Below are 21,253 nucleotides of genomic sequence, written 5' to 3'. Positions count from 1 at the left end.
TGATCAGTGGCAATCATGGGTTGCTGTTCCTTGTTAGAATTTTGAAAACTCTGACATGGCTTACTTGCTTGTGGCTGGCACTCCTCAGGGATCCATGGTGAAGGATCTACATTCAGCACACTCTACAGCCTCCTCATGTGGGAAATCCTTTTCATGGATGGTGTCCCTGATGTCTTCAGGAATCCTTACCAGGTATGCTTCCTGTATTTGTACAGGGAGAGAGGGCTGGAGCTCAGTGGTACAGCACCGCCCGAAACCCTGTAGAGCTATTGCTGCTAGTCAGGGTTGACAAGACTGGGTTAGATGGTCTGACTCGGTGTAAGGCAGCTTTCTATGTTCCTGGGTAGACTTCCTTTCTTTTTAAGGGCCCCCTGTGAGTTTCATGGCTGAGTCAGAGGTTGAACTTGGCTTTCTTGAGTACATGTCTCATACTCTTATCACCACAACTGACACTGTTCCCAATCCCATTCCAGGAGTAATTCCTTCTGTGTCCCCTTAGAGAGCAAAGCTCCAGGCTGGCCTGGTCTCAGGCCACACAGCTGCATGGCCACAGCTGGAGAAGGGGAGCTACCGAGTAACAAAGCTGAAGATTTGAGATCCTCCCATCAGCTGGGTTCTAGCCAACAGGGAAGGTGAAGTCAGTAGCCGAGGACTCGCCTTTTATTGTACAACGCACCCTCTCACCAAGCTCTTGCTGGCACGTAGAGTGCCAGAATGTTAGCGAATGGGCTGCCCTACTGATCACTCCCCCCTCAACCCCTGGCAGACCTCCCCCCTGGATTTGTACACAGATAGCTTTTACGAGAACCGGCGGGAGGCCATAGAGTCCAGGCTGCAGTCGTTGCATGATGCATCGCCCAAGGCCCTGCAGGAATGGATTGGTGAGGTGTGGAATGCCCAGCAGGGCAAAGCAGCCGCGCTCATCAGCTGGGACCGGTTCTCTTCCCTCCAGCAGGCGCAGGTAAGAGCCAGAGCCCTCTGAACTGAGCTGTGGGGCCGGTTCTCTCTTGCATGCACTTGGTCCGACAGGTTGGTGAAGGGGAGGTGATCATGGTAGGGGTGAGTCTCTTAGAACATTGTTATTGGGGCAGGGGGGTTAACTTCATGTTTAATGCCCATTCTAGAGTTTAGTTTCAAATTTGGTATTGAAGGCATATTTATTTATTTATTGCATTTATATCCTGCCTTTTTTCCTCTTGCAAGGAACCCAAGTCAGCTTACATTATCCTCCTCCTCTCCATTTTAGCCTCACAACAACAACCCTGTGAGGTAGGTTGGGCTGAGAGTCTGTGACTGGCCCAAAGTCACCCCGTGAGCTTCCATGGCCGAGTGGGGACGAGAACCCAGATCTCCCGGCTCCCAGTCCAACACTGACAACTACACCACGCACTGGCTTCCAGAGAATGCTTATCTGAATTGCTCTTATCAGATAGAGCCTCAGGCTAGAAAAAACCGCAAGAGACCGCAGTCAGCAGTTATGACATGGAAAGGGTTGCCTTGGGGTTATTCTAAACCACTACCTAGTGTCAGAACCGGGGCATGGAACCTGAGGCCCTCCAGATGGTGTTGGGTTCCAGTTCCTGTCAGCTCTCTCCAGGAGGGCCAATAGTCAGGGATGCTGGGAGCTGTAGTCCAACATCATCTGGAAGGGCAGAGGTTCTTCACTGCTGCATTAAAGTTTGCACCAGTGTATTTCAGCAAATACATATTAATGTAACATTATGGATATATAGAAGATTTATCAGTGTGTACCTTTATGGAATCAATATGTGAATTTCTTACAACTAGGACTGAATCATGATTAAAGAAATATCAGTCAATTAAAACCCGCTTGATTGAAACAACATGCATTTGCATAGGACTAAAACAGAAATGTGTACTGCTTCTTGAAAGTTGTTTTTAGGCGGTGTGTGTACGGTGCTGCGTTTGTTGCAGCAGCAGCCATCTTAGAGGAGGCGCTCCGTTCTGCGCGAGGGTGAAGGGGGCAGGCATGGCTGTCCTAAAGCAGCGCTGCCGTCTGCAGTATTTATGAGTACTTATGTTAAATATATATATTTTTAAAGATGTGTTGCCAGACTCATCGGGGGTGCTTTCATAGTGAATTAAATCTAAATTAATTTATTTAAGGTTACAGCTTTATTTGCCACTTGCATGATTAATCAGTTACAAGTTTTAAAATCCATTTGCACCCTTAACTTGCGCACTTTTAAGGCCTGAGAAGGCGGCGAGGCAAACATTGGAAAACATACCTCTGGATTTATTAATTTACTTGTTTAGAAAGAACACTAGCCTGTCCTCCACAAATTCAGGAAAGCACAAACAAGGTTTTGACGGCGGCTCACTCACTGGGCTTCCTTGTGCTGCAGACACAATGGTAATGTGAGCGATAGTCCGGGACATTCCTCAGCCAGCCTTCAACAGGAGGAGAAACGGGGAGAAAATGCCTGGAAACTCCCGGGGCATAAAGTTAATTTTGCAGAGCAGGCTGGGGGCTCCCTTCTAGACCTTGCAGGCACGGTTGGCTGAAGAGCAACATGGAGGCGTAGAACCAATGAATCTGATTTTGACTATGCTTGGAAATGCTATTTGGGAGAAAGAGAAATGGGCTTGATTTCTGCAGAGCCTGGCATCTTGCTTTGGAGGTCCTTTTCTGAGCGGAGTTTGTCGGCGGCTCTCCAAAGATCTGCGCCACTGCAGGGGTGGCCTCCCCGATCTTGTCGTCTGGAGAACCGAAGACCGCCAGTTTAAGGTACGTTCCCAGCTGTGTTGTGGAAGTTGCAGACTGTATAGCTTGGTGATGTGACTTAGGAAATAGGGGACAATTCCATTCTTCAGTCTGAGGGCGAAAAGGTGCAGCCAGACAAAATGCCCCTCTCTGCAGCCATATTTATAGATTAACCCTAAGTAGAATATAGGAAGCTGCTTTATCCCGAGTCACGCCCTCAGTCCATCTAGCCCAGTACTGCCGACACTGACTGGCAGCCATGGCTCTCCAGGGTTTCAGGCAGGAGTTTTTCCAGCCCTCCCTGGAGAAGCTGGGGATTGAACCCGGGACCTTCTACATGCAAGGCAGGTGCTCTACCACTGAGCCACAGCCCCTCCCAGAGTTTAATGCTGGAAACGTTTTCATTTGGACGTGGTGCCGCAACATCTCTGCCTAGGGTAGGGATGTACAGGAATTTCATTTCTGCTTGCAAATCATCAGAACTTACCCCATTTGCAACCCTGGATGTGAGCGCATTTTTCCAAAAAAGCTTGCACATTCCCAGACTTGTAATCACATTAAAAATACACCCTTTAAAACGCGCATCTTCAAGAAATATGCATTTTCATGGTTTAGTCAAAGGGGAGAAGTGTGCCCTTTTGAAAAATGTGCACAGAAATGCACACTTTCCCTGTTCGAATGAACAGAAAAAAAGGTTGAAAACGGGAGCGAGGCGAACTGAACGTCAAAGGGGAGTTCAGTGACTCTCCGGGAGTGCGAACATCCCTGCTTCTCCCATCGCTCTCTTGGGCTCCGGGCATCCTCCTCATGCCAGAGGTGGGGAAGGTTCCAGAGGGTGCCGCAGCCAGGCTGTGCTTCGCCTAAGGGAAGCTGACTTAGCGCAAGCAGTGACTCCTTTCTAAATGTGAGACACAGGCCAGCGCTAGGGTAGGGCAGTGCCGTCTCAGTGATTGCCCCCGAGTTGTTGCACTCCCTCCCTGCAGAGGCTCGCCATGTGGGATCCCCTGGTGACTATCAGACATCCGGTAGCGACCTTGCTTTGCATGCAGAAGGTGCCAGGTTCAATCCCCAGCATCTCCAGGCAAGGCTGAGAGAGATGTTGGCTTGAGACCCTGGTGCTAGTCACTGTGGGCAATACTGAGCTGCCTGGACGAAGGTCTTACTTCTGTATAAAGACGCTTCCTCTGTTTTCTCCTGGCTGTTTGAGCCTGTTTGTGGTTATTTCTGTATTGTTTTAAAGTTTTTGTTATGTACTGGATTGTCTTGAGTGTTGCCTTGTGTTGTTGTAAGACACACTGCAGGGATTTTGTGGCCATTAGAGAGAGTATAAACGGAATAGATGGAATGGATGAATGCAGTCATTCCTGTGCTAGTTCCATGAGTACAGGGGTACTGAAATCTTGCAAAAAAAACCCCTCCCTTCCCATCGTGCCTGATCTCCCCAAAACATTCTGCACCAGGAAAGGCTGCATTTTGCAACTTGCTTAATGCTTGCTGATTTTGAAGCGTGCACACTTATTTTGCTTTGTTCTGTTTATGTACGAAGGACAAGAGTTACTCAAGGCACACACCCCTATTTCTACCCTGTGCCGCCTACACACCTTCAGTCCTATTTTAGATTTTCACACTTATAAGGACTAGCAACTTTCTCTTCAAAAAGGAAAGTGGTGTGCGTCATGTAGCTGAATTGTGCATCCATTCCCATCTTTTATACATTTTCTCTGCATTGCCATGGAATTATGCTATTACCCAGCTCTGTTCATGCGATCATATTTTCCTATGGGTGATGCCCACGAAAGGTTACGTCAAAACAAGCCTTCTAACGGGAAGTTTTCTATTAAAAAGCCTTTGTAGGAGGCACTATGCTGTTTTCCTCTGGTTGGAACCCACAGACCACCCTGCTTGCATTGTTTTGCTGCGATGGTTTCACTTCCAGCACAATTTATGGGTTGGGAACCGGGATGGGAGCCAGCAACCTGTCATGAGCAAGCTCCTGCCAGAGCCTGACCAAGTGGGAGAAGTGCAGCTTTCACTGAGTTAATGGCACAAACTCCTCTGCAAGCCAGATAACCATCGGCCTGCTCTACAAGTTTCCCAGCCTGGCTCTAGCTGTGATTTTGCACTCGCAGCAAAAATCCTAGAAGTCAGCCATGGGGTGTCTAAGTTAATTATCTCCAGCAGAGGCTGGAGGCAGTGTGTGGGGTATGGGGTGCAGGCACTGGACTAAGCTCAGGGCTCTGTGTTAGTTAACCCGGTTCAACCCAGTTCATGCAGAACGACCACCCATGGCTTAATGAACCCATGGTTGATTGGGAGCGAGCAAGAGGCAGCCTCTTGCTCGTTCGCCACTTCCGCTTCACATCTGGTTTAGCAAATGACCCAGGGACACCACATTTCTGGGTTGTTTGCTGTGATGTCCATACCCAGCACTCTGGGTTGTTGAGGGAGAAGCATCCTAGAGTTTTAACCCATGGTTTGTTGTTGGATTAAAATTCTGGTTGTTTCTCCCTGAACAATCCAGAGTGCCAGGCTGAGATGTCAGTGGTATTCCTGGGTTGTTTGCTAAGCCAGAGGCAAGGAGGAAGCAGTGAGCAGATGGGAGGCAGCATGTCACGCATGGCCCTGACAACCCAGGGGTTATCATTAAATGTGAACTTGGCTAATAAGTTACTGGATGCAAAATCTGAGCATTTATAAGCTGCTGTTCCTTAACCCAAAGATACCTTGGAAAGTGTGTGGGCAACACTTGATGAAATCTCAGGACTCAGAGGGCTGATGGAAGACTTTTGTTCTTACATAAGGCCTTTTAAAACTCTTAAGATGTCTGGGGTCAGGACAGGGGAAAGGGCATCTCCTCTCACCTCCCTGGTGCTCTGAGCAATGTCTGAGGCTCTGTTCTGTGTCCACCTGCCACCTGAAATGCAGCAGACAGCAACAGAGATAGGGCTGTTCTGCTTGTGGCACCACAGCTGTGGCACATGCTCTCGGAGTGCCAGCTGGCTCCGTTTCCTGCTTGCTTTCCAGAAAGCTGTGAAGGAACAGTTATTTAGGGGTGTGCTTGGTAGGAAAGCATAGGCTGACTTGCTTACATGGCTACGTATGTTGTGCTTTGATGTATGGGTTGGTTTTTTTGTTTTCCTTTCTTTAGCCACCTTGAGGGGTCTCTGTAATAGAAAGGCACATGAGTAAAGGTTAACCAGCATCATGACAAACTGAAAAAACTTCAGAGAAATTATTTATGATGTATTCAAACTGCTGAATTCATATTTTTCTGGTGCAAGTTTTTCTAAATACAGCTATGCCCGGAGTCCTCTTTTTCTAAGGCTTTTGAAACCTGTTTAGAAATGTGAATGACACATTCTCTCTCTCTCCCCCTCCCCCTCCCCTCTGCTAAATCAAAATTTCAGCTGGTGGAAGTCAAAGGCCCCAATGATCGCCTCTCTCACAAGCAGGTGATATGGCTGGCTGAGTTGCAGAAGCTGGGTGCAGCAGTTGAAGTCTGCCATGTGGTTGCAATTGGATCTAAAAGCAAACGCCTGAGCTGAGTGAATCTATTGTGGCAGCTGGCCTCATGGCCAGGGTAACTCAATAAATTGTTGACATTCCTCTGGGCTTTCTTTTTGCTTTTCCTCCCAGGAGGAATATTTTCAAAATATCCTTAATACCACCCAGTCTTTTTTGTGCATGCACCTGCTAAAAAGAAACGTTCTCAGATGGTGTTTTGGGAAAGTACGTGGTTAAATTTTCACTGTAATGGGAATTCCCTATATTGGGTCAATTAAAGGTTTATAGCATTTCATTACTTTTAAGAAGCTGAAATCTTGTGGACAGAGCAGCTTTCTATGCTTGGCTGTATATGACCCCACCACAGTTAACCTGAAATTATATATCTATAGGAATGGACCTCAGGTTAACTGTGGTGGGGTAAAGCGCCCTCTTCTTTTGTTACATAGGAGCTGCAGGCAATAATGATGGATTCTCACCTTTAGCAGTCCAATAAAAAGCAAGCTTGTAGCTGGGCACAGCTAAATTGTCGAGTCACCACTGTTTCACGCTGTAGTGTTTTGCAGATTGGGTTACTGCAGTGCCCTTGTGGGAAGGTTGCCTCTGAAAACAGTGCATAAACTCTACCTGGTGCAAAATACCTATTGATAGACCTCACTTGGCATATTTATTGTGGCTTGTTTTAAAACTTCTGGACCCAATTTGGAGTGCTGGGTTTGACCTTGCAACTTCAAACCATCCTGGACCCTGTTCATCTCAGGGAATGGTTCCTCTTCGTAGGAGTCTTCCCTGCTAATTGGCCTTCGTTGTGGTCCCAGTGAATTGGAACATCCTCTACCGAGATGTTTGTAGATCCCCCCCCCCCCCTTCCTGGTGCTGTCTTAAATACAGGTCAAAACATCTCTTCCAAGGCTGCCTTTGAGAGTAGCTAATCTTGTTTTTGAGCAGATTATTTTTATTGGCCTTCACTTTAATTAGTTATCTTTATACTGTGCTTCATAAAAACCACCAAGGCAGTATTTGACCATTTAGCTTTAAGATAAGCCTAGGTGGTTCCAAGTGGGGTTCTCCCCTTTTGCTTTGAAAAGCGCTCTCCTCTGGGGTGGCAGGGGCTGCCAGCGGTGCTGCTTCGCCACTGTTTTGTGTGAAGTCATCTTTGAATACTATTCCGCGTTAAGCCAATGCGGCAATAGGCGAGGCAGGCATCTTCCCTTCCATGGCAGTTGCTTCGGTCTTTTTTCTTCACAGACAGGCGGCAAGTGGGGCAGAGTGACATGGAGCCCATCTTCCCATACTCACTATTGCATAGCAGGAACTGCTGTTCTCCTTCCAGTGGAAGGAATGCAGGTTTATCCTCCTTCCCTATAGGGGAAGTTTGTGTCCTGTATCTCATGGGACTTCTCAGCTAGGTGATTAACCAGGCTTATTACAGAAGTGTGTTCAAGCTGAAGTGTCATTTCATATTCTCAAAAGCAGAAACAGCATGTTTTTAAAACCCAGTTTTGTGCATGTTGACCTGTATGTACAGTGATGCAAAGATTCTAATCTTCCTGTTCTCTTATGGTTACATGGTACCGATGCACAGAGAGTGCTATTCAAGCTACGTGCTGCCTCCACACCCAGTCAGAATGTGATAGAAAAAGTTCCACACAGAAATGGAAGTGGAAAGGTTTGTTTTTATTAAGCCTGATTTTACTTCACATTCACAACAGTGCCAGGGGCTGTATGTGTCCCTGTCAGCTCTACTTTGCTCTAGTAAGGCATTGGTAGGTATCAAGGCTTTTGATTCCATTGCAAAAGAAAAGTGTTCTTCTCCCTGCCCAATTCCATAGGAGTCCCACCTGATGCAAGATGTGGAGAATGCCACTTCCCTGATTAATGGCTTCACCCTTTCCTTAAATAAGGTCAGACATGTTTGGCTTTCAACGCATACGTTTTCTTTGGAGATTTAACCACCAGAAATTAAGAAAAACCACAGAAACGAGCAGTATTGAACTGGGATACCTTCTGCTGTTGTGAAACGCACACTTTTAAGTGGCGTTTCTTTGGTTCATGGCCTGCACGAGGGGTTAAATATAATTGCACTTCCATGATAAATTACGTAACAGTCAACATCCACGCTGCAGCAGCTAAAAGGCATTGATCTCTACTGGACCACATCCACTAGCAACTCCATCCTCAGCCTTCTCCAACCTGGTGCCCTCCAGCTGTATTGCACTGCAGCTCCCAGCATGCATGCTGGGAGCTGCAGTCCAACACAGCTGGAGGGCACCAGGTTGGGGAAGCTGCCACACATTTAACCATTTTTTTAAAAAGGTAATTTAGTAACTGCAGCCCTCCTAAGCAACCCAAGCAGTGCCTGTTGCTATGAAGGAGAAAAGGTACAAAAATAAGCTTCTATCGTTTTCTACACTTACAAAAAAAACTCAAAAGGTGAAAAGTACCTGGCTTTAAGAATAGATTGTGCCCAGACTTCTGCATATAGGGGATGGGGGAAAGGTGGGGGGTTTTGTGTGTGTGTGTGTGGGGGGGGGTTTGCTGGCTATGCAGACTTCTGTGGAAGTCTGACAGTAAGGCAGTTCATTGCCCTTTTTAAGCAGCTGTGCCTGAATTTCCTGAATCAAGGATTTTGCCTCAAAACATCCAGAGGGAGAAGCTGCATTGACCTCCCGGAGTTTTGTAAAGGTTTAACGTGTGTTCCCTACTCAGAAGGGCTCATCTGCCAATGCCAGACCAAGCCAAGTTGGATGCTGCCTCTTCCCACACTGGCCTCCCACTGCATTGAGAAATATGGGGAGCCTCCAGCACCACCATCCTGCTTCAGTAAAACTATACATATGACAGGGAGAGGAGTGGGTGGGGCTGCAATTCTGCCTAACTGTGTGATTAGAGGGCACTGTAAAAAAAAAAAACCCCCAGCAAGGAGAACATGGCTCCCCTTGGGAGAGGAATGTTCACCCTCTCCACTGCCTGCAGTTAACTACCCTCCAATGTCTGACCATAGTACTTCCCTTAAAGATGGCATTTCATCACGGGTTGTGTTACAGTAGGCAGGGCTGGGCAACTTGTGGGCCTTCGGATGTTTTGGCCTACAACTCCCCACCACTGGCAATGTTGGCTCAGGCTGCTGGGAGTTGTAGGCCAAAATACCTAGAGGGCCACAAGTTGCACACCCCTGTATTATAGAAACTCCCAACCAATATCACATGCCCACATCCCAAAATCTCAGGCTCTCCTACTTGGCATGCTTAACAATAAATTAATGAGGCTTCTTTACTGCCAAGTCTGTTTCACTTAGGGTAGTCACGGGCACTTTTAGGCTGGAGTTAAGCTGGTACCTTTGCTTAATTGTTCTGTTCCATTTGGTAAGGACAGTTTATAGGCAGCTATTCTTAAAGGCAAAGTTCTGTAACAACAAAAGGATAAAAAAGGTCACAAGCTACAAAAATGCACAATTACTTAAAAAGACTTCTGTAAAGGGAAGGCCTTTGTTCAGGCATATAACACCATACATGTCTCAAAAGTTAAAATATCTTACCTAGTAACTCTTGCAAAATATATTCATTCAACTTTCAGTTCATTAGCAAAATTTGGTACATCTGAAATGTAGTTAAGACTATTAGGCATAAGTAGAGAATCATTAAAAAAAAAGTCACCTTGATAAAATCTATGACCTGGTTAAAGACAGACAGACAGGAAACATCTGAAATTTAACACAAGGGAACAAAACTTTGTTCCTTCCAACAAGACACTAAACTTGACAGGAGAAATGCCTTAGACATGTGGTTAATGCTGATGACTGATCACACCAAATCCACCCACCAGCCCTGGGAAGTTTCCAGTTTGCACTCTGAGGGCTGGAGGCGCCAGGGCCTACAATGGAAATGGAGGAGAGAAGAGTTTTCACATGGTATTTTACACAGACGGCCCAATCCAGCTAGGGGCGGCAGGTGCTGACTGGGGAGTGAGACATGCTGCAAATGGCAGTGTGTGCACCTCTCCCCAGGATAATCCACATACACACACAGTCTGATAAAAATGGGAGCATTCTGATCAGCAGGGGATGAGTCAGTCTGGATTTATAACCTCATCCAAACAGCTGGTCAGCAGAATTGCTGCCTTTTGCTTGGCTGTTGTGTGCATGTTGTCAGGGTCAGAATAGGAAGCAGCTGAAAGGTCAGGGGGAGAGGGGAATTATTCCCTACTGGTGGAGCTGAATTTGTGTAAAAGTAAGTCATCTCCTGAGCACAGGTACATGTTACAAAACTGGCTACAGACTGCCATCATATGCTACACACATAAGCCAGCTACTCACTATAGAATCTTGGCTCATCTTTTAAAGATTTTATACATCTGCTCTGGCCACATGTGTGACATGCATAAGTAACCCAGTCTATCAAGGGCTTGGGCGTAAAGCCCCCAGTACCAACATAGTATCACAGCCTTTAGCTAAAGAAGATTCCCTGCGCCATTATCCCAAGCATCCTGGAGTCAGAGTATGCTATCTTGATTTTGGCCACAGAAGAATTGACAACACTCCATGAACACCAAAAGTTTACCCCCCAAATGTTAAATATGTGCAAGAATGTTTTCCTTGCGGGAGATTGTACAGCAATCTCGATTTTGGCCGTTTAAAGGAGATCCTCCTAAAATTCAGTGCCTGTTCACAGTTAATTATATGCAGCATATTGTGTCATTAAAGTTGCTTTCCCTGCTCAGAGGAAAATGGCTTTTGGTAGCTTCCAGAAATTGCTATATGAATGAGACTCCGAAAATGGGTTATACTAATGGGTAGAATATTAGCTTACCACATAAGAGTAACTGAATTCCATGATGAAGAGATTAAAAAAAACTTATTTCAATGCAAGAAAAGGCATTTTTAAGGCAATTGCCAACAAAGGCTGTTTTGGGATTGTACAGATGCAACAGCTTGAATCTGCAGTTAAGCGATCTAGAGCCAGTCTTGGCAGCTAATTCCCTGTTCCACTTTAATTACAGTTAAACCTACCCAGGATTCTCTTTAATCTAGGTTCTGAAGCCACAGTTTCAGGCCATGGGTTAAGGGGAATCTTGGGGAGCCCTGACACGGTTAACACTGGTACCACAGGTATGCCTTAATCGTAGAGTAAGAGGGAGAATTTACTCACGAGAGGAGGAAAGTAGAGAGTGCATGTTCCTGCAGCTCACTCCCAGTTCTAATCCCAGTTAAGAGACTATCAGCAGTTACATCAGCACCAACCCGCTGACGGCACATGCTGCCCTATAGGCAGATTGTTTTAGGTAGATTTTATAAACTAAACAGCAGCCTCAGGTGCTGGGTAGAGTTGATGAGGAAAAACAGACTCGCAGGTTAAGCCAGATCATGCCCACGATGTTCATAAACTAGGCTGATCAAGCTAAGCAATCTAATGTATTTCAATGGGAGAGATACGTTAAAAGTACCACTGAAATCGACAGGAGCTTAAACTGCTTGCCCTTAGCCGAGTTATGCCATAAATTTGTGACTTGACAAAAAAAATATTGCTCTTGTATTTGCACCAGTAATCACAATCAAATCTGACCCTGTGATCTATTTTTTTCCTTTGATGTCTGTCTTCATCTATCAATCTGCCCAAGCTGACAAGAAATTTGCTTCAGTCAGCAACTGGGAAGAGGAGCGTAACACAAACAAAACATGATTAGACCCCAAACCTTTGATGGTGATGGGGGAGAAATCAACCTCAAACAGTATGTGCCTTATGCAACAAGCCAGATTTAGAAAGCAGTAAGAACGGTTGAAAACAAGACAAGATGGTCAACTATAGAGCAGCAGAAAACAAAAACAGTTGTGCGATTTCAAAGCATGATGTGCTTGCTTTTAAATATTTTGTGCAAAAAATTGGTAACTTTTGTATATCAAGTTATTACAGCTTCCGGGGCTGATTAGCAGTGTTGCGTAAAGACGACGCGTTAGTCTCTTCTCCTTCACTCCCTCATCAGTCTAAAGACATCAGTCTTCATTGGCAAGCGTCTCTGTGGACAACCAGATTTTGGCACCACTTAAGAATTTGCTCAGTGGTGTCCCCAGAATGCTTCGTCGGCAAAGGTTCCCTACAGGTGAAAACGGGAAAGAGGAAGAGAGGAACTCTGGGGTGGCAGAAACGTCATTGATCCCGTTTGCTCTAAAGTACATCCGGCTTTGCTCCAGTTCAGAAATGTGAGCTAGCAAAGGCGGACTGCTGTTGTGTTGCCGTAGACTCCGGTTCAGTGCATCTATTTCATCTGCCAACAAAGACATTTTATGGAAAACTGTAATGAACCCCCCGCTGTTGATCTGGGCCTCGGGGACCCAGCGGAAGTAGCAGAGTTTCCAGAGCTTGATTTGTGTTCCAGAGAGACGGGGTAGGATTACGCCATGCAGGTCAACTGGTTTGGAAAACCACTCTCTAAAATATTGCTCCGTGCCACTGGTGGTGTTGTCCGTGTGATGAAGGAAGTCTGGTTTCAGTTTTAGTATTAGGGAATTTCTTCTTGGAAGAAAGTCTTGCTCACTGATTATTCCGTTCTTTAGGGATGGTGGGAGGCCTCTGAGTGTTGAACTGTAGTTCTTCTGGGAGGCAAAAGTTATAAAATATGTTCAGTTTTCCACCAGATTCAACTTGGTCACTACAGAGCTTCAGTTTACATTCAATTCCCACTTCCCCCCACCCCCAGCAAGGAAGCACTCAGGTACTATTAATGCAGCCACACTAAAAGCCCTGCCGGATCAGATAAACAGTCGCCTAGTCCAGTCACACAGTCAAGAGTTCTGGTCCTCGGAGGCAGTATACCCCTGAACATGGAGGTTTCGTGTGGCTTATCACCACTGAAAGACTTCTACCTCCCCATGAATTTGTCAGATGCCTTAAGCCATCAGCACATCTTTTGGCAATGAAACCCATACATGTCTGTTGTATGAATTGGTACTTCCTTTTGTTTGCTGTCAATCTACAAAGGGTGACCACAGGAGTTGGAGGCGTTTTCCAATATAACCTTGTACAGACATTGATTAATTTGTACCCTGTCTTTCTACCAAGAAAAAAGCCATTCAAGGCAGCTTACAATAATAAAACAATGCATTAAAAGAGAACCAAAACACAGGAATAACAATAAAGATAGCATCCAACCCGACAGACCCACTTACATGCCAAAGGCCTGCTTGAATAAAGAGGTCTTTGCCCCCCAGCCAAAGGACAGCAGAGACAGAGTGAACTGAGCCTCCCTTGCGGTGAGTTCCACACCCTGGGAGTATTCATACCTCTGGGGCCAACGTGAGAACAAGGACAGACAAAGCCACAACTTCCTGTCAGCAGAGGCATGTAGAAGCCTTCACCTACAGTAAGCGCGTCATTAGGCAGAATGAAAGAGTGGCTCATTCCTGGCTATACAGGGGAGGAGAATGATTATTCATGCAAGAATTCTAGTTACTTCCAGTTGATGGGCTAAATGTTCCCCGACACCCACGCATCCATGGTAACCCTATGCAGGAGCTGAGCCTGCTCACACAAGGGGTAATGTGAGGAGGGGACACGGGCATGCACTCTAGCCCTGTTCCCAACCTGTGTTGAGGGGGAAGGTCAGAAGGGAGCTGACCTTGACCAGTAGGGTGTTCTAGAAGGTCATTATATCTAAATATGTAACCTCCTGCAGGTCAACATTTGAAATGCTGACTGTGAGTAGTCGCTTGGGAAAAATGTACTCCATTATAAAGAGAACGTTCTCTACATAGCTGTAAATTAGCTACCTTTCTATTCTGCCTGCAGAAGATTTGGGTTAACTTGAAGCAGCAATTGGTCCAATACAATATCAACTTCCTTATTTTGCATTACCCCAGTGACTTGAGAACTGTTTCTGAGAAATATGTAGACAATAAATGGGGAAGTGGTCGCTCAGAAAAGCCCTCGGACACATGGGAAGCAACGCGGCGAAGGACGCTTCTGTTCAGCTCAGAGGTTCCCGAATGTCTTCAGACAGCCCAGCCATGGGACAATCTGCCTTTGGAAGCCACCTGTGAGTCCTGTTTCCCAGTGCAGCTCTCCTGCATCTTGCTGCAGGTTCCCCTACCTGGCCCATCATTGGTTGCCATCAGGCTAGCAGCCCACAGATGCCCTCATTCGCTATTTATGAATAAACTGTCACAAGCCAACTGGAATTAAGAAAGCAAGTGTTTCTTTCCTCGGAGGCAAGTTAAAAACTACTAACAGTGTTTGGAAAATGGGGAGCAGGTGGGGGGAAATACAAACTAGAAAACCCCCTGCTTGGAGGGCTGAAGAGTTCACATGATAGCCCTACTTGATTACTTGAAGATGCTATTTTTCTGTTTATTTCTTACATTTTTAGAGCACCCCAGTCTAGAGTTCTCTGGGTGATGTACAGGAAAATTTAAAACTTAAAAAGACAAAACGGTAAAACCAGGATAAAAACAGCCCATCACAAAACCAGGATCAAACCTGAACTTGCCTTCAGTCGCGTGTTTCTGCTGCCCAAGCAACAGGAACCAACCCATAAAAGGCCACTGCTATGCCAATCAGTGTGCTGCACAGGGTTCCATTCTTAGGGCAAAGAGCCACCATCCTTGTAGCTAAACTGTGCCACTGTGGCCACCGCTGGACAGCATCCCTCCCCTGCGATTCTTACCTTTGTTCGTTTAAAGGATTTCACAGCCCCATTGTGTACGCACGGTGCACTCTTCCCAATATACAAGGGGTTGTGAAAGAGCATACGATCCCTCGCCGTGTGCTGAATGGACCAGTCCCAAACAGAAGGAAATTTCAGGCCCTTCTCATCACCCAGCTGGATGTTTTTGCTTATGGCGAATTCCTGGGGGCGGGGGGAGAAAGTCAAATTATGCTCAAAAATGAAAATAGGAACCCTATTTTTTTTTTAAAAAAAGTGGGGACCTCCAAAAGTATCATCATGGTGGTGGGGCTCAGAGGATTTGAAGCCAAACACCGCTATGACATGAGGATCGGGCCACGTTAGGGGACAATGTCTTTTTCCAGCTGGTGACTCTGCTGTGCCCTCTGCCCCCTGGTTCACTGCCAGAACGGAGACAAGCCTTATTTTTGAAGCAGCAGTTGGCACTAAACTGCGACACCCCAATCTCTAAGGGTTTTATGAGCTGCTTGACATACACATTTTAAAAAATCAATCTCTGTGTTCATTCTGATTTTTGTTATTAACCCCAGCCAAATATTCTATTCTGGTTTAAAAAGAAAAATATAGTAAACCTTTTTAACAACCTTTCCATTACATATGTCTTAGATATCTATCTGTATCTAGATTGTTCACATCCATTACGCTTAGTGGCACACCCACACAATAATTGATTGAGGGAGAGGAGCAGCAGGGTATAATGCCTTCGCTGTGTTCTCTGTTCTGAACAAATATGATTATAGTGATGCTACCAGCAAGCTGCAAAGGACAGCTCATTATGAGCTAGAGTCTGCAGAGAAAACAGTTCCTCAAGATTCTCCAGTACAAAAGTGGCAGTGTCTCAATTTACTCACTAAGAAACCTCCCATATTATTGAGCTGAAGTTCCACTAATGTTCAGGGTTAAAACTCCAGCAGCAGAAAAGCATGGGACTCAAATGCAACATGTCCTCCATATGTGGCATCAACCATACTGATAACACTACCGTCATTATTTGGAAATAATTATACAATTAGAAATCAACAGAGCTCAACTATTGATGAACACACGCACTGCTCCTTTTATGGCTGAGTTAGCAAGCAGATGCGGCAAAACTCAACCTCTTTGCACAGCAATTAGATGCGACCTACTTTGCTACCTTCCCAACTTTCTTATAGCTGGGACTTGAGATTGGACGATGTTTTGTATTCACCGTGCTTTGCTTTACTCTCTGATGCGGAGAGTTGAAGAGGAAAGTGCCAAACAGCGAGATCCGTGTACTGTCGTACAATATTGTCAGGTAAGCTTCAGAAAACTCAAACGCGGATGGGTATTGCTCCAGCAGTTGCCAGACACCGTCCAGGAACATCAAAAACAAGGGTGACTGGACATGGGGAAAAGTGAAGGACCAAAGGTATTAAACATACACAACCTGTACACGTTTGCGCAAATCCATAAATTTACTGTCGCCACCAACATGAAATGTTATTTAAAATACCAGTGTATGGAATGGGGAAACGTGTGCGTGTACGCGCGTATAATAATCCAAGCTGGCTGGGAATTATGGAAGGTATAGTACAACACATCTGGAGGGCACCAGATTGGGGAAGGCTCTTCTAAACTACAGAATATACATTAAACCCCTTAAGACACTTGTATAAAAGATACACCACACATGCTCCTGACATCACGCGATGCATTTGCAAAGGGGGCCAGGCCTCACAGGCCACTCTCCTTGCCGCTCAACAAGCCATGCGGGGATGGTGATCACATTTCCTGTCTTACTGGATTACAGCTCTGAAGTGCCATATCTTATCACATTCCCCAATCAATCGCTCTCCCACCTGTCCCCTGACAACTTTCCCGAAATCCTACTACCGTCATAGCAACAGCTATATTTCTAATTTTCTTGGTGAAAGCCATTTCAAGGTCTTTGGAAGACAAGCTGCCACTTCAGCACGTTCTTAGTTCTCAATTACCTCCTTGTCGGATTTCTTTAGGTGATTACATCTGTCTAGAAACGGGTATCCAGCCATGACCCACTCCTTCTGGATCAGGCTCTGAAATCCAGCAATCGTCCGAAAATAGGGGTCTACCATCACTTGAACGAGGGAAGCCACGCAGCAGCTCAGGTCACGCCCTTCTTCCTCTAAGGTTAACGTTGATAGCAACATTCAAAGAGAATAAGGAAAAAAGGGGAAGGATTACCCATTGAACGTAGGGATTTTTTACACATACCAAATAGCGCCAAACCACATTTGACACTATTCAGTTCAGAATGAAGGCTTGGGGTGGGGGGAGGTGCTTCACTGTGGTTAAAAGCTACATGGAAGTGGTATCTGCTCATACACCACCCAACCAGTACCATGTTTTATAGTTTCATATGTCCTACATTTGACCCAAAGGATACTGTGCAACCCAAAAATGGCTGGCTGTTAGAACAACATAGGAACACAAAGAGGTCAGACAAGTTTGGGTGCCCTATGTTGTTGCTTCCTCAAATCAGCAGAGGCTACTATTTTTATGCCATCTCTGAACAGTGAAGTCACCAAAATAATATAGATCAAACCTCCAATTCCTTATTAGTGCAATGAAGGCCATGTTACTGGGCTCTGGAAGCTTTTAATAGTCTTTTGGGGACAATTTGGCGGAAAGTCCCCCAAGGCTCAAGCTCTGGATAATAAAACAGAAATTGTCTTAAATGGGAGACAAAAGAAACCTTGAAACATAGGACACAACAAGGGAACTTGAAATGAACACTGAGGTGACAATGCTTTGTGGAGCTTTGAGAGAAAGGATGTTTAGAAGTATGTGGCCCATGGTGTTTTTCAATGAGCTGAGATCGTCTATTTGGTGGAACAGGAACATTCAAATAGGGTAGCCTGCTAGCCGTTTCCCTACAGAGTGGGGATCATCATCTGCGTATCATCTCAGGTGCCTGAAGCAAAGTTTGCTAGAGGGTTGGAGGATCCTTTTGGGTGACTGACAACTAACTCCAGTTAAACAACAGGACATCTTCGGCAATTGGGAGACAGGAGTGGACAGCACAAACCAATAATTCTGTTTTTTGTGGGAGACAGAAACTGCACACTACAAGCTGTAAGTGGTTGGGCATTTGAATGCTTTGGGAATCTTTTAGGGGGCTGCTTTAAGATTTGAGAAGCAGGGAGAAAATTGGTCACAATATTTTCCTTCATGTAGCAGTAAAGGAAATACCTGTTTGTTTCACTCAACCTTAAAAAGGCAGAGAAGCTAGGCAATGGCTAAGAGGAGACTACTGTACAGTACTGAAGCCCTGTGTTTAACGTAAGCCATTGGCTAGTGCCCACTGAGATCTGTTTTAAAATGCGACATCTAATCAAAGTATCATTTATCCAGCAATCAATCTGGCCTAATGCCTAGGTCTACATCAGACAAGCTCTGGGGAGAAGCAGGGTGAGAGAAGGGGAAAGAGTTCTGTTTGTGCCATAGTTCAGGGATAAATATATGGGATGAATATATGGGATCCAAAGAATTGGATGAATTAAGTTGAATCATGGTGTCAGCATTTCAAGTTAAGTCACTGTAAGTGCTCTAAATGCCTAATTATGCCGGCATGATCTTTGCAGCAGCTTCAACAGGCTTTAAAAAAAACCCAAATGCAACTCACTTACCTTGTAAAATTATTGAAACGTGCTTATTGTCCAGCATGTATACAAGTTCTGCAGACTGCTTCAGAAAGAGTCTAGACCAAAGAGACAAAAAACAGCAACCCTACTTTAATTTATTTAAATGTATTAAAATCTATTTAATAATCAATATGTCTGTCAGTCCCTAGGATAAGTTGTCACACTGAATTGCATTCAGAGAAGCAAACTAGCTTTAATGTTTAGTGCAATTCAGTTCTCTAGAATCAGATTTCACACATTCAAGACTCAGGTTTCCTATGAAATGTTTTGATGCATGTAACCACAAACCATGGTTAATTAACCCATGGTTGGTCAGGGCCTCCTGCCTGCTTGCTGCTTCTGCATCCAGTTTAGAAAACAACCCATGAACATTCCTGGGTTGATCGATATGATGTGTGAAGCCAGAACTCTGGGTTGTGGAGGGAGAAACAACCCAGTGTTTTAACCCAAGAACTCAGGAATGGGGCGTGCAAACTGAGTCTCTGGGTACCTCACCTTCAAGTTACACAACTCTAATCTGTATTTTGTTTACGGTACATCCTTGATACAAAACCATCTGCTAACCCTCTCGGATATTTTAGTTACCACTTCTGGACATACCTCACATACTCTAGCCAGCGTGAATTATCCAACAAGGACAACCATTTTTCCTCCGTTTCTTCAAAAGGTTCTGTGATAAGAAGAACAGATGTTTTCAGGAACAGGACTAAATAATCATGTTCACAGAGTTACAAAATCAGTACTCTCAAGTCCTAAGGACTAGGATTGTATGTTTATATTACTGGGTTGATCCAGATGGAGCTGTGTTTTCAACTTCCGCACCCCCTCTTCCCCACATCAGCCTCTCCAACCACCTGAAAATGCTACACAGAGGGTTGGGCAACCCCGCTGATCAGAGTAAGCTGTAGTGTGTGGGGAGGGGGATTCCTGAAAATCAGGCAGAGGTACCTTCCATGAGCAGCAGATCCCTTCCATTTGAGGAAGGCAGATCCTGGATGCAACCCACTGTATTTAGAAAACAGATAAAGTCAAGTACAGATATTTCATCTCTTTTAACCATGGTAAAGGGATCAGAGACAGGTGTTCTCCCTCCACCATGTTTTGAGCACAAGTTCCCCTGCCAACCTTATCCATCGTCAAGGATTTCGTTGGCACTGTTGTTAACCATGACCAATACGAGCTAGCATTTTTCAAACCAGCGTGAACCCTACCCCAAAATGTGGTGGATGGCACAGCAGCCCTATTTGGGCGTTCAGGTCCTCCATGCGATTAGAAACATGTGAGGGAGACGAGGAATTAGCTCTGCCCTCACCATGAGTCAGAGGGAAAGGTCTACTCCCCCCTCCCGACTGCTCCTGCCTAAGTTATTTTATAAGAAAGGCATTGAAAAAAAAAATAACACTCATGGAGGGCATAATCCTATGGGAATTAGACGGCTGCCTCCGAACTTGGAGGTGACTGACTATCCAATGCAGGTTGGGTGGAGCGTGGAAGGGATCTTCTCCCCCGCACTCCAGCCACCCTGCATTTCCAGTGGATGGCTAGTTTCTGTTGTCTAGCCGGAGCGGAGGGGGGGGGGGGCAGACGTCACGTAGGAGGCCTTGTACTAACACTTATGCCATCCCTGCCTCCAGTAACACCCCCCCCCCGCTCTGCACTGCTCTTCCGAGCACAGAGCCAGGGATGAATGGGGAGGTGGTTTTCTGGGAACCAACCTCAGAGCGCCGGCTTTGAGGTCAGTTCCCAAAACCTGAATAAACCTATGGCTGTCTAGCCACTGTCTAGCGGCCATAGAATTGCGCCTTTAGCAGTACTTAACTCAGTTAGCAGTACTTACTAACAAAAAGGTTAAGCTATACAAAGCAGTTTAAGTTATCTTCGTTGCTGGCATAACTTCTCTACATGTCTCCTTCCGTTGGACAGCCAAGGCTATGGTTTCCTGCCACCAACATATCATTAACTCTTAGATGAGGTCTCTGTATATGTATTGTGCCCCTGTTAGAGCATTCAATTGCACACCCTTTTACAAATATGTCTGGAGGAAATACCATTCACACATAATTGCTTGAGTTTGAGGAAGGCAGCCTGGATTTCTTGGATATTTGGAAGACTTTTGTCCAAGTCAGATTTGTAGATGTCGCTTCTCTGCGGATGACTTCTAGTGATTGCATTGCAAATCCTGGTATTGAAAACAAAAACAAGAGAAGTTGTACTCTGTAATGTTGGGCATGAAGGGAATGTCTGGGGAAGCATCCCAAGAGTACTTTGCCCCAATGGCCTAAAACATAATAAGCAGCAAACATGCCTGCCCCAAAGCCCACTTTCACCAGTCTGCCTGAAGCACAGGCACATACTTTCGTACTCGCCCCACACTATGTGGGGCGAGGACAGAACTCCGCCAGAGCCTTGTCCAAGCAAGAACAAGCTCTGGTATGAAGAAGCAGACGGCTGAGTGCTGTGGGAGGGGGTGGAAGAGAGAGCAGATCCTTGTCAGGCATGCACTGCATAGCCATGAGGTGGCTCCCGCTGCACATGGGCACACAGAGCCCTCGCACTGATCGTCCATGGGCTGGATTGTGCATTTAAACAGAAACTGCTGCTCTGCACAATTCCTGCCATCATTCTGAGGCAAAACAGAGTCTTCTAAATAATGCATTTAGGGTGCAATCCTACGCATGTTTAGACAGAGAAAAGGCCTACAGCT

At 45.6% G+C, this 21,253-nt stretch overlaps 2 protein-coding genes and 1 long non-coding RNA gene across 10 annotated transcripts in view; 1 reads left to right on the top strand and 2 right to left on the bottom strand.

Annotated features, from left to right (window-relative positions):
- FAN1 (FANCD2 and FANCI associated nuclease 1) overlaps window positions 1-6,765 on the top strand; it is a 30,461-nt gene extending 23,696 nt beyond the window's left edge. For 3 of the 8 annotated variants that reach the window (XM_084816711.1, XM_084816712.1, XM_084816710.1), the window contains 4 exons: window positions 89-192; window positions 767-961; window positions 2,621-2,749; window positions 6,133-6,765. In XM_084816711.1, the coding sequence (XP_084672837.1) occupies window positions 89-192; window positions 767-961; window positions 2,621-2,749; window positions 6,133-6,270 (566 nt within the window). In that variant the 3' untranslated portion in view covers window positions 6,271-6,765. Of the gene's footprint in view, window positions 1-88; window positions 193-473; window positions 698-766; window positions 962-1,203; window positions 1,839-2,620; window positions 2,881-6,132 lie in introns of those variants that run through there. The other 5 variants (XM_084816708.1, XM_084816713.1, XM_084816709.1 and 2 more) reach the window with 5 other exon arrangements.
- On the bottom strand, window positions 126-9,637 carry LOC146336932 (uncharacterized). The gene is made up of 3 exons (XR_014785307.1): window positions 9,568-9,637; window positions 5,815-5,889; window positions 126-201 (listed from the first exon to the last, which is right to left on the bottom strand). It is a non-coding gene; the product is annotated as an uncharacterized LOC146336932 (long non-coding RNA).
- Window positions 9,638-9,651: 14 nt separating this feature from the next.
- Window positions 9,652-21,253, bottom strand: part of MTMR10 (myotubularin related protein 10) — a 53,843-nt gene continuing 42,241 nt past the window's right edge. The window contains exons 10-16 of the mRNA XM_084816716.1: window positions 20,598-20,728; window positions 19,150-19,219; window positions 18,535-18,605; window positions 16,861-17,030; window positions 16,095-16,265; window positions 14,885-15,067; window positions 9,652-12,818 (exon numbers count right to left, since the gene is read on the bottom strand). Of these exons, the coding sequence (XP_084672842.1) occupies window positions 12,219-12,818; window positions 14,885-15,067; window positions 16,095-16,265; window positions 16,861-17,030; window positions 18,535-18,605; window positions 19,150-19,219; window positions 20,598-20,728 (1,396 nt within the window). The 3' untranslated portion in view covers window positions 9,652-12,218. The remainder of the gene's footprint in view (window positions 12,819-14,884; window positions 15,068-16,094; window positions 16,266-16,860; window positions 17,031-18,534; window positions 18,606-19,149; window positions 19,220-20,597; window positions 20,729-21,253) is intronic.

This window comes from Heloderma suspectum, chromosome 11 (assembly GCF_057233095.1).
Source record: "Heloderma suspectum isolate Gila_16-S chromosome 11, 16-S_ref, whole genome shotgun sequence".
NCBI classification, from domain to species: Eukaryota; Metazoa; Chordata; class Lepidosauria; order Squamata; family Helodermatidae; genus Heloderma; species Heloderma suspectum.
Note: the sequence above shows the minus strand (reverse complement) of the source record. Positions and strands in the feature narration are given on the sequence as shown.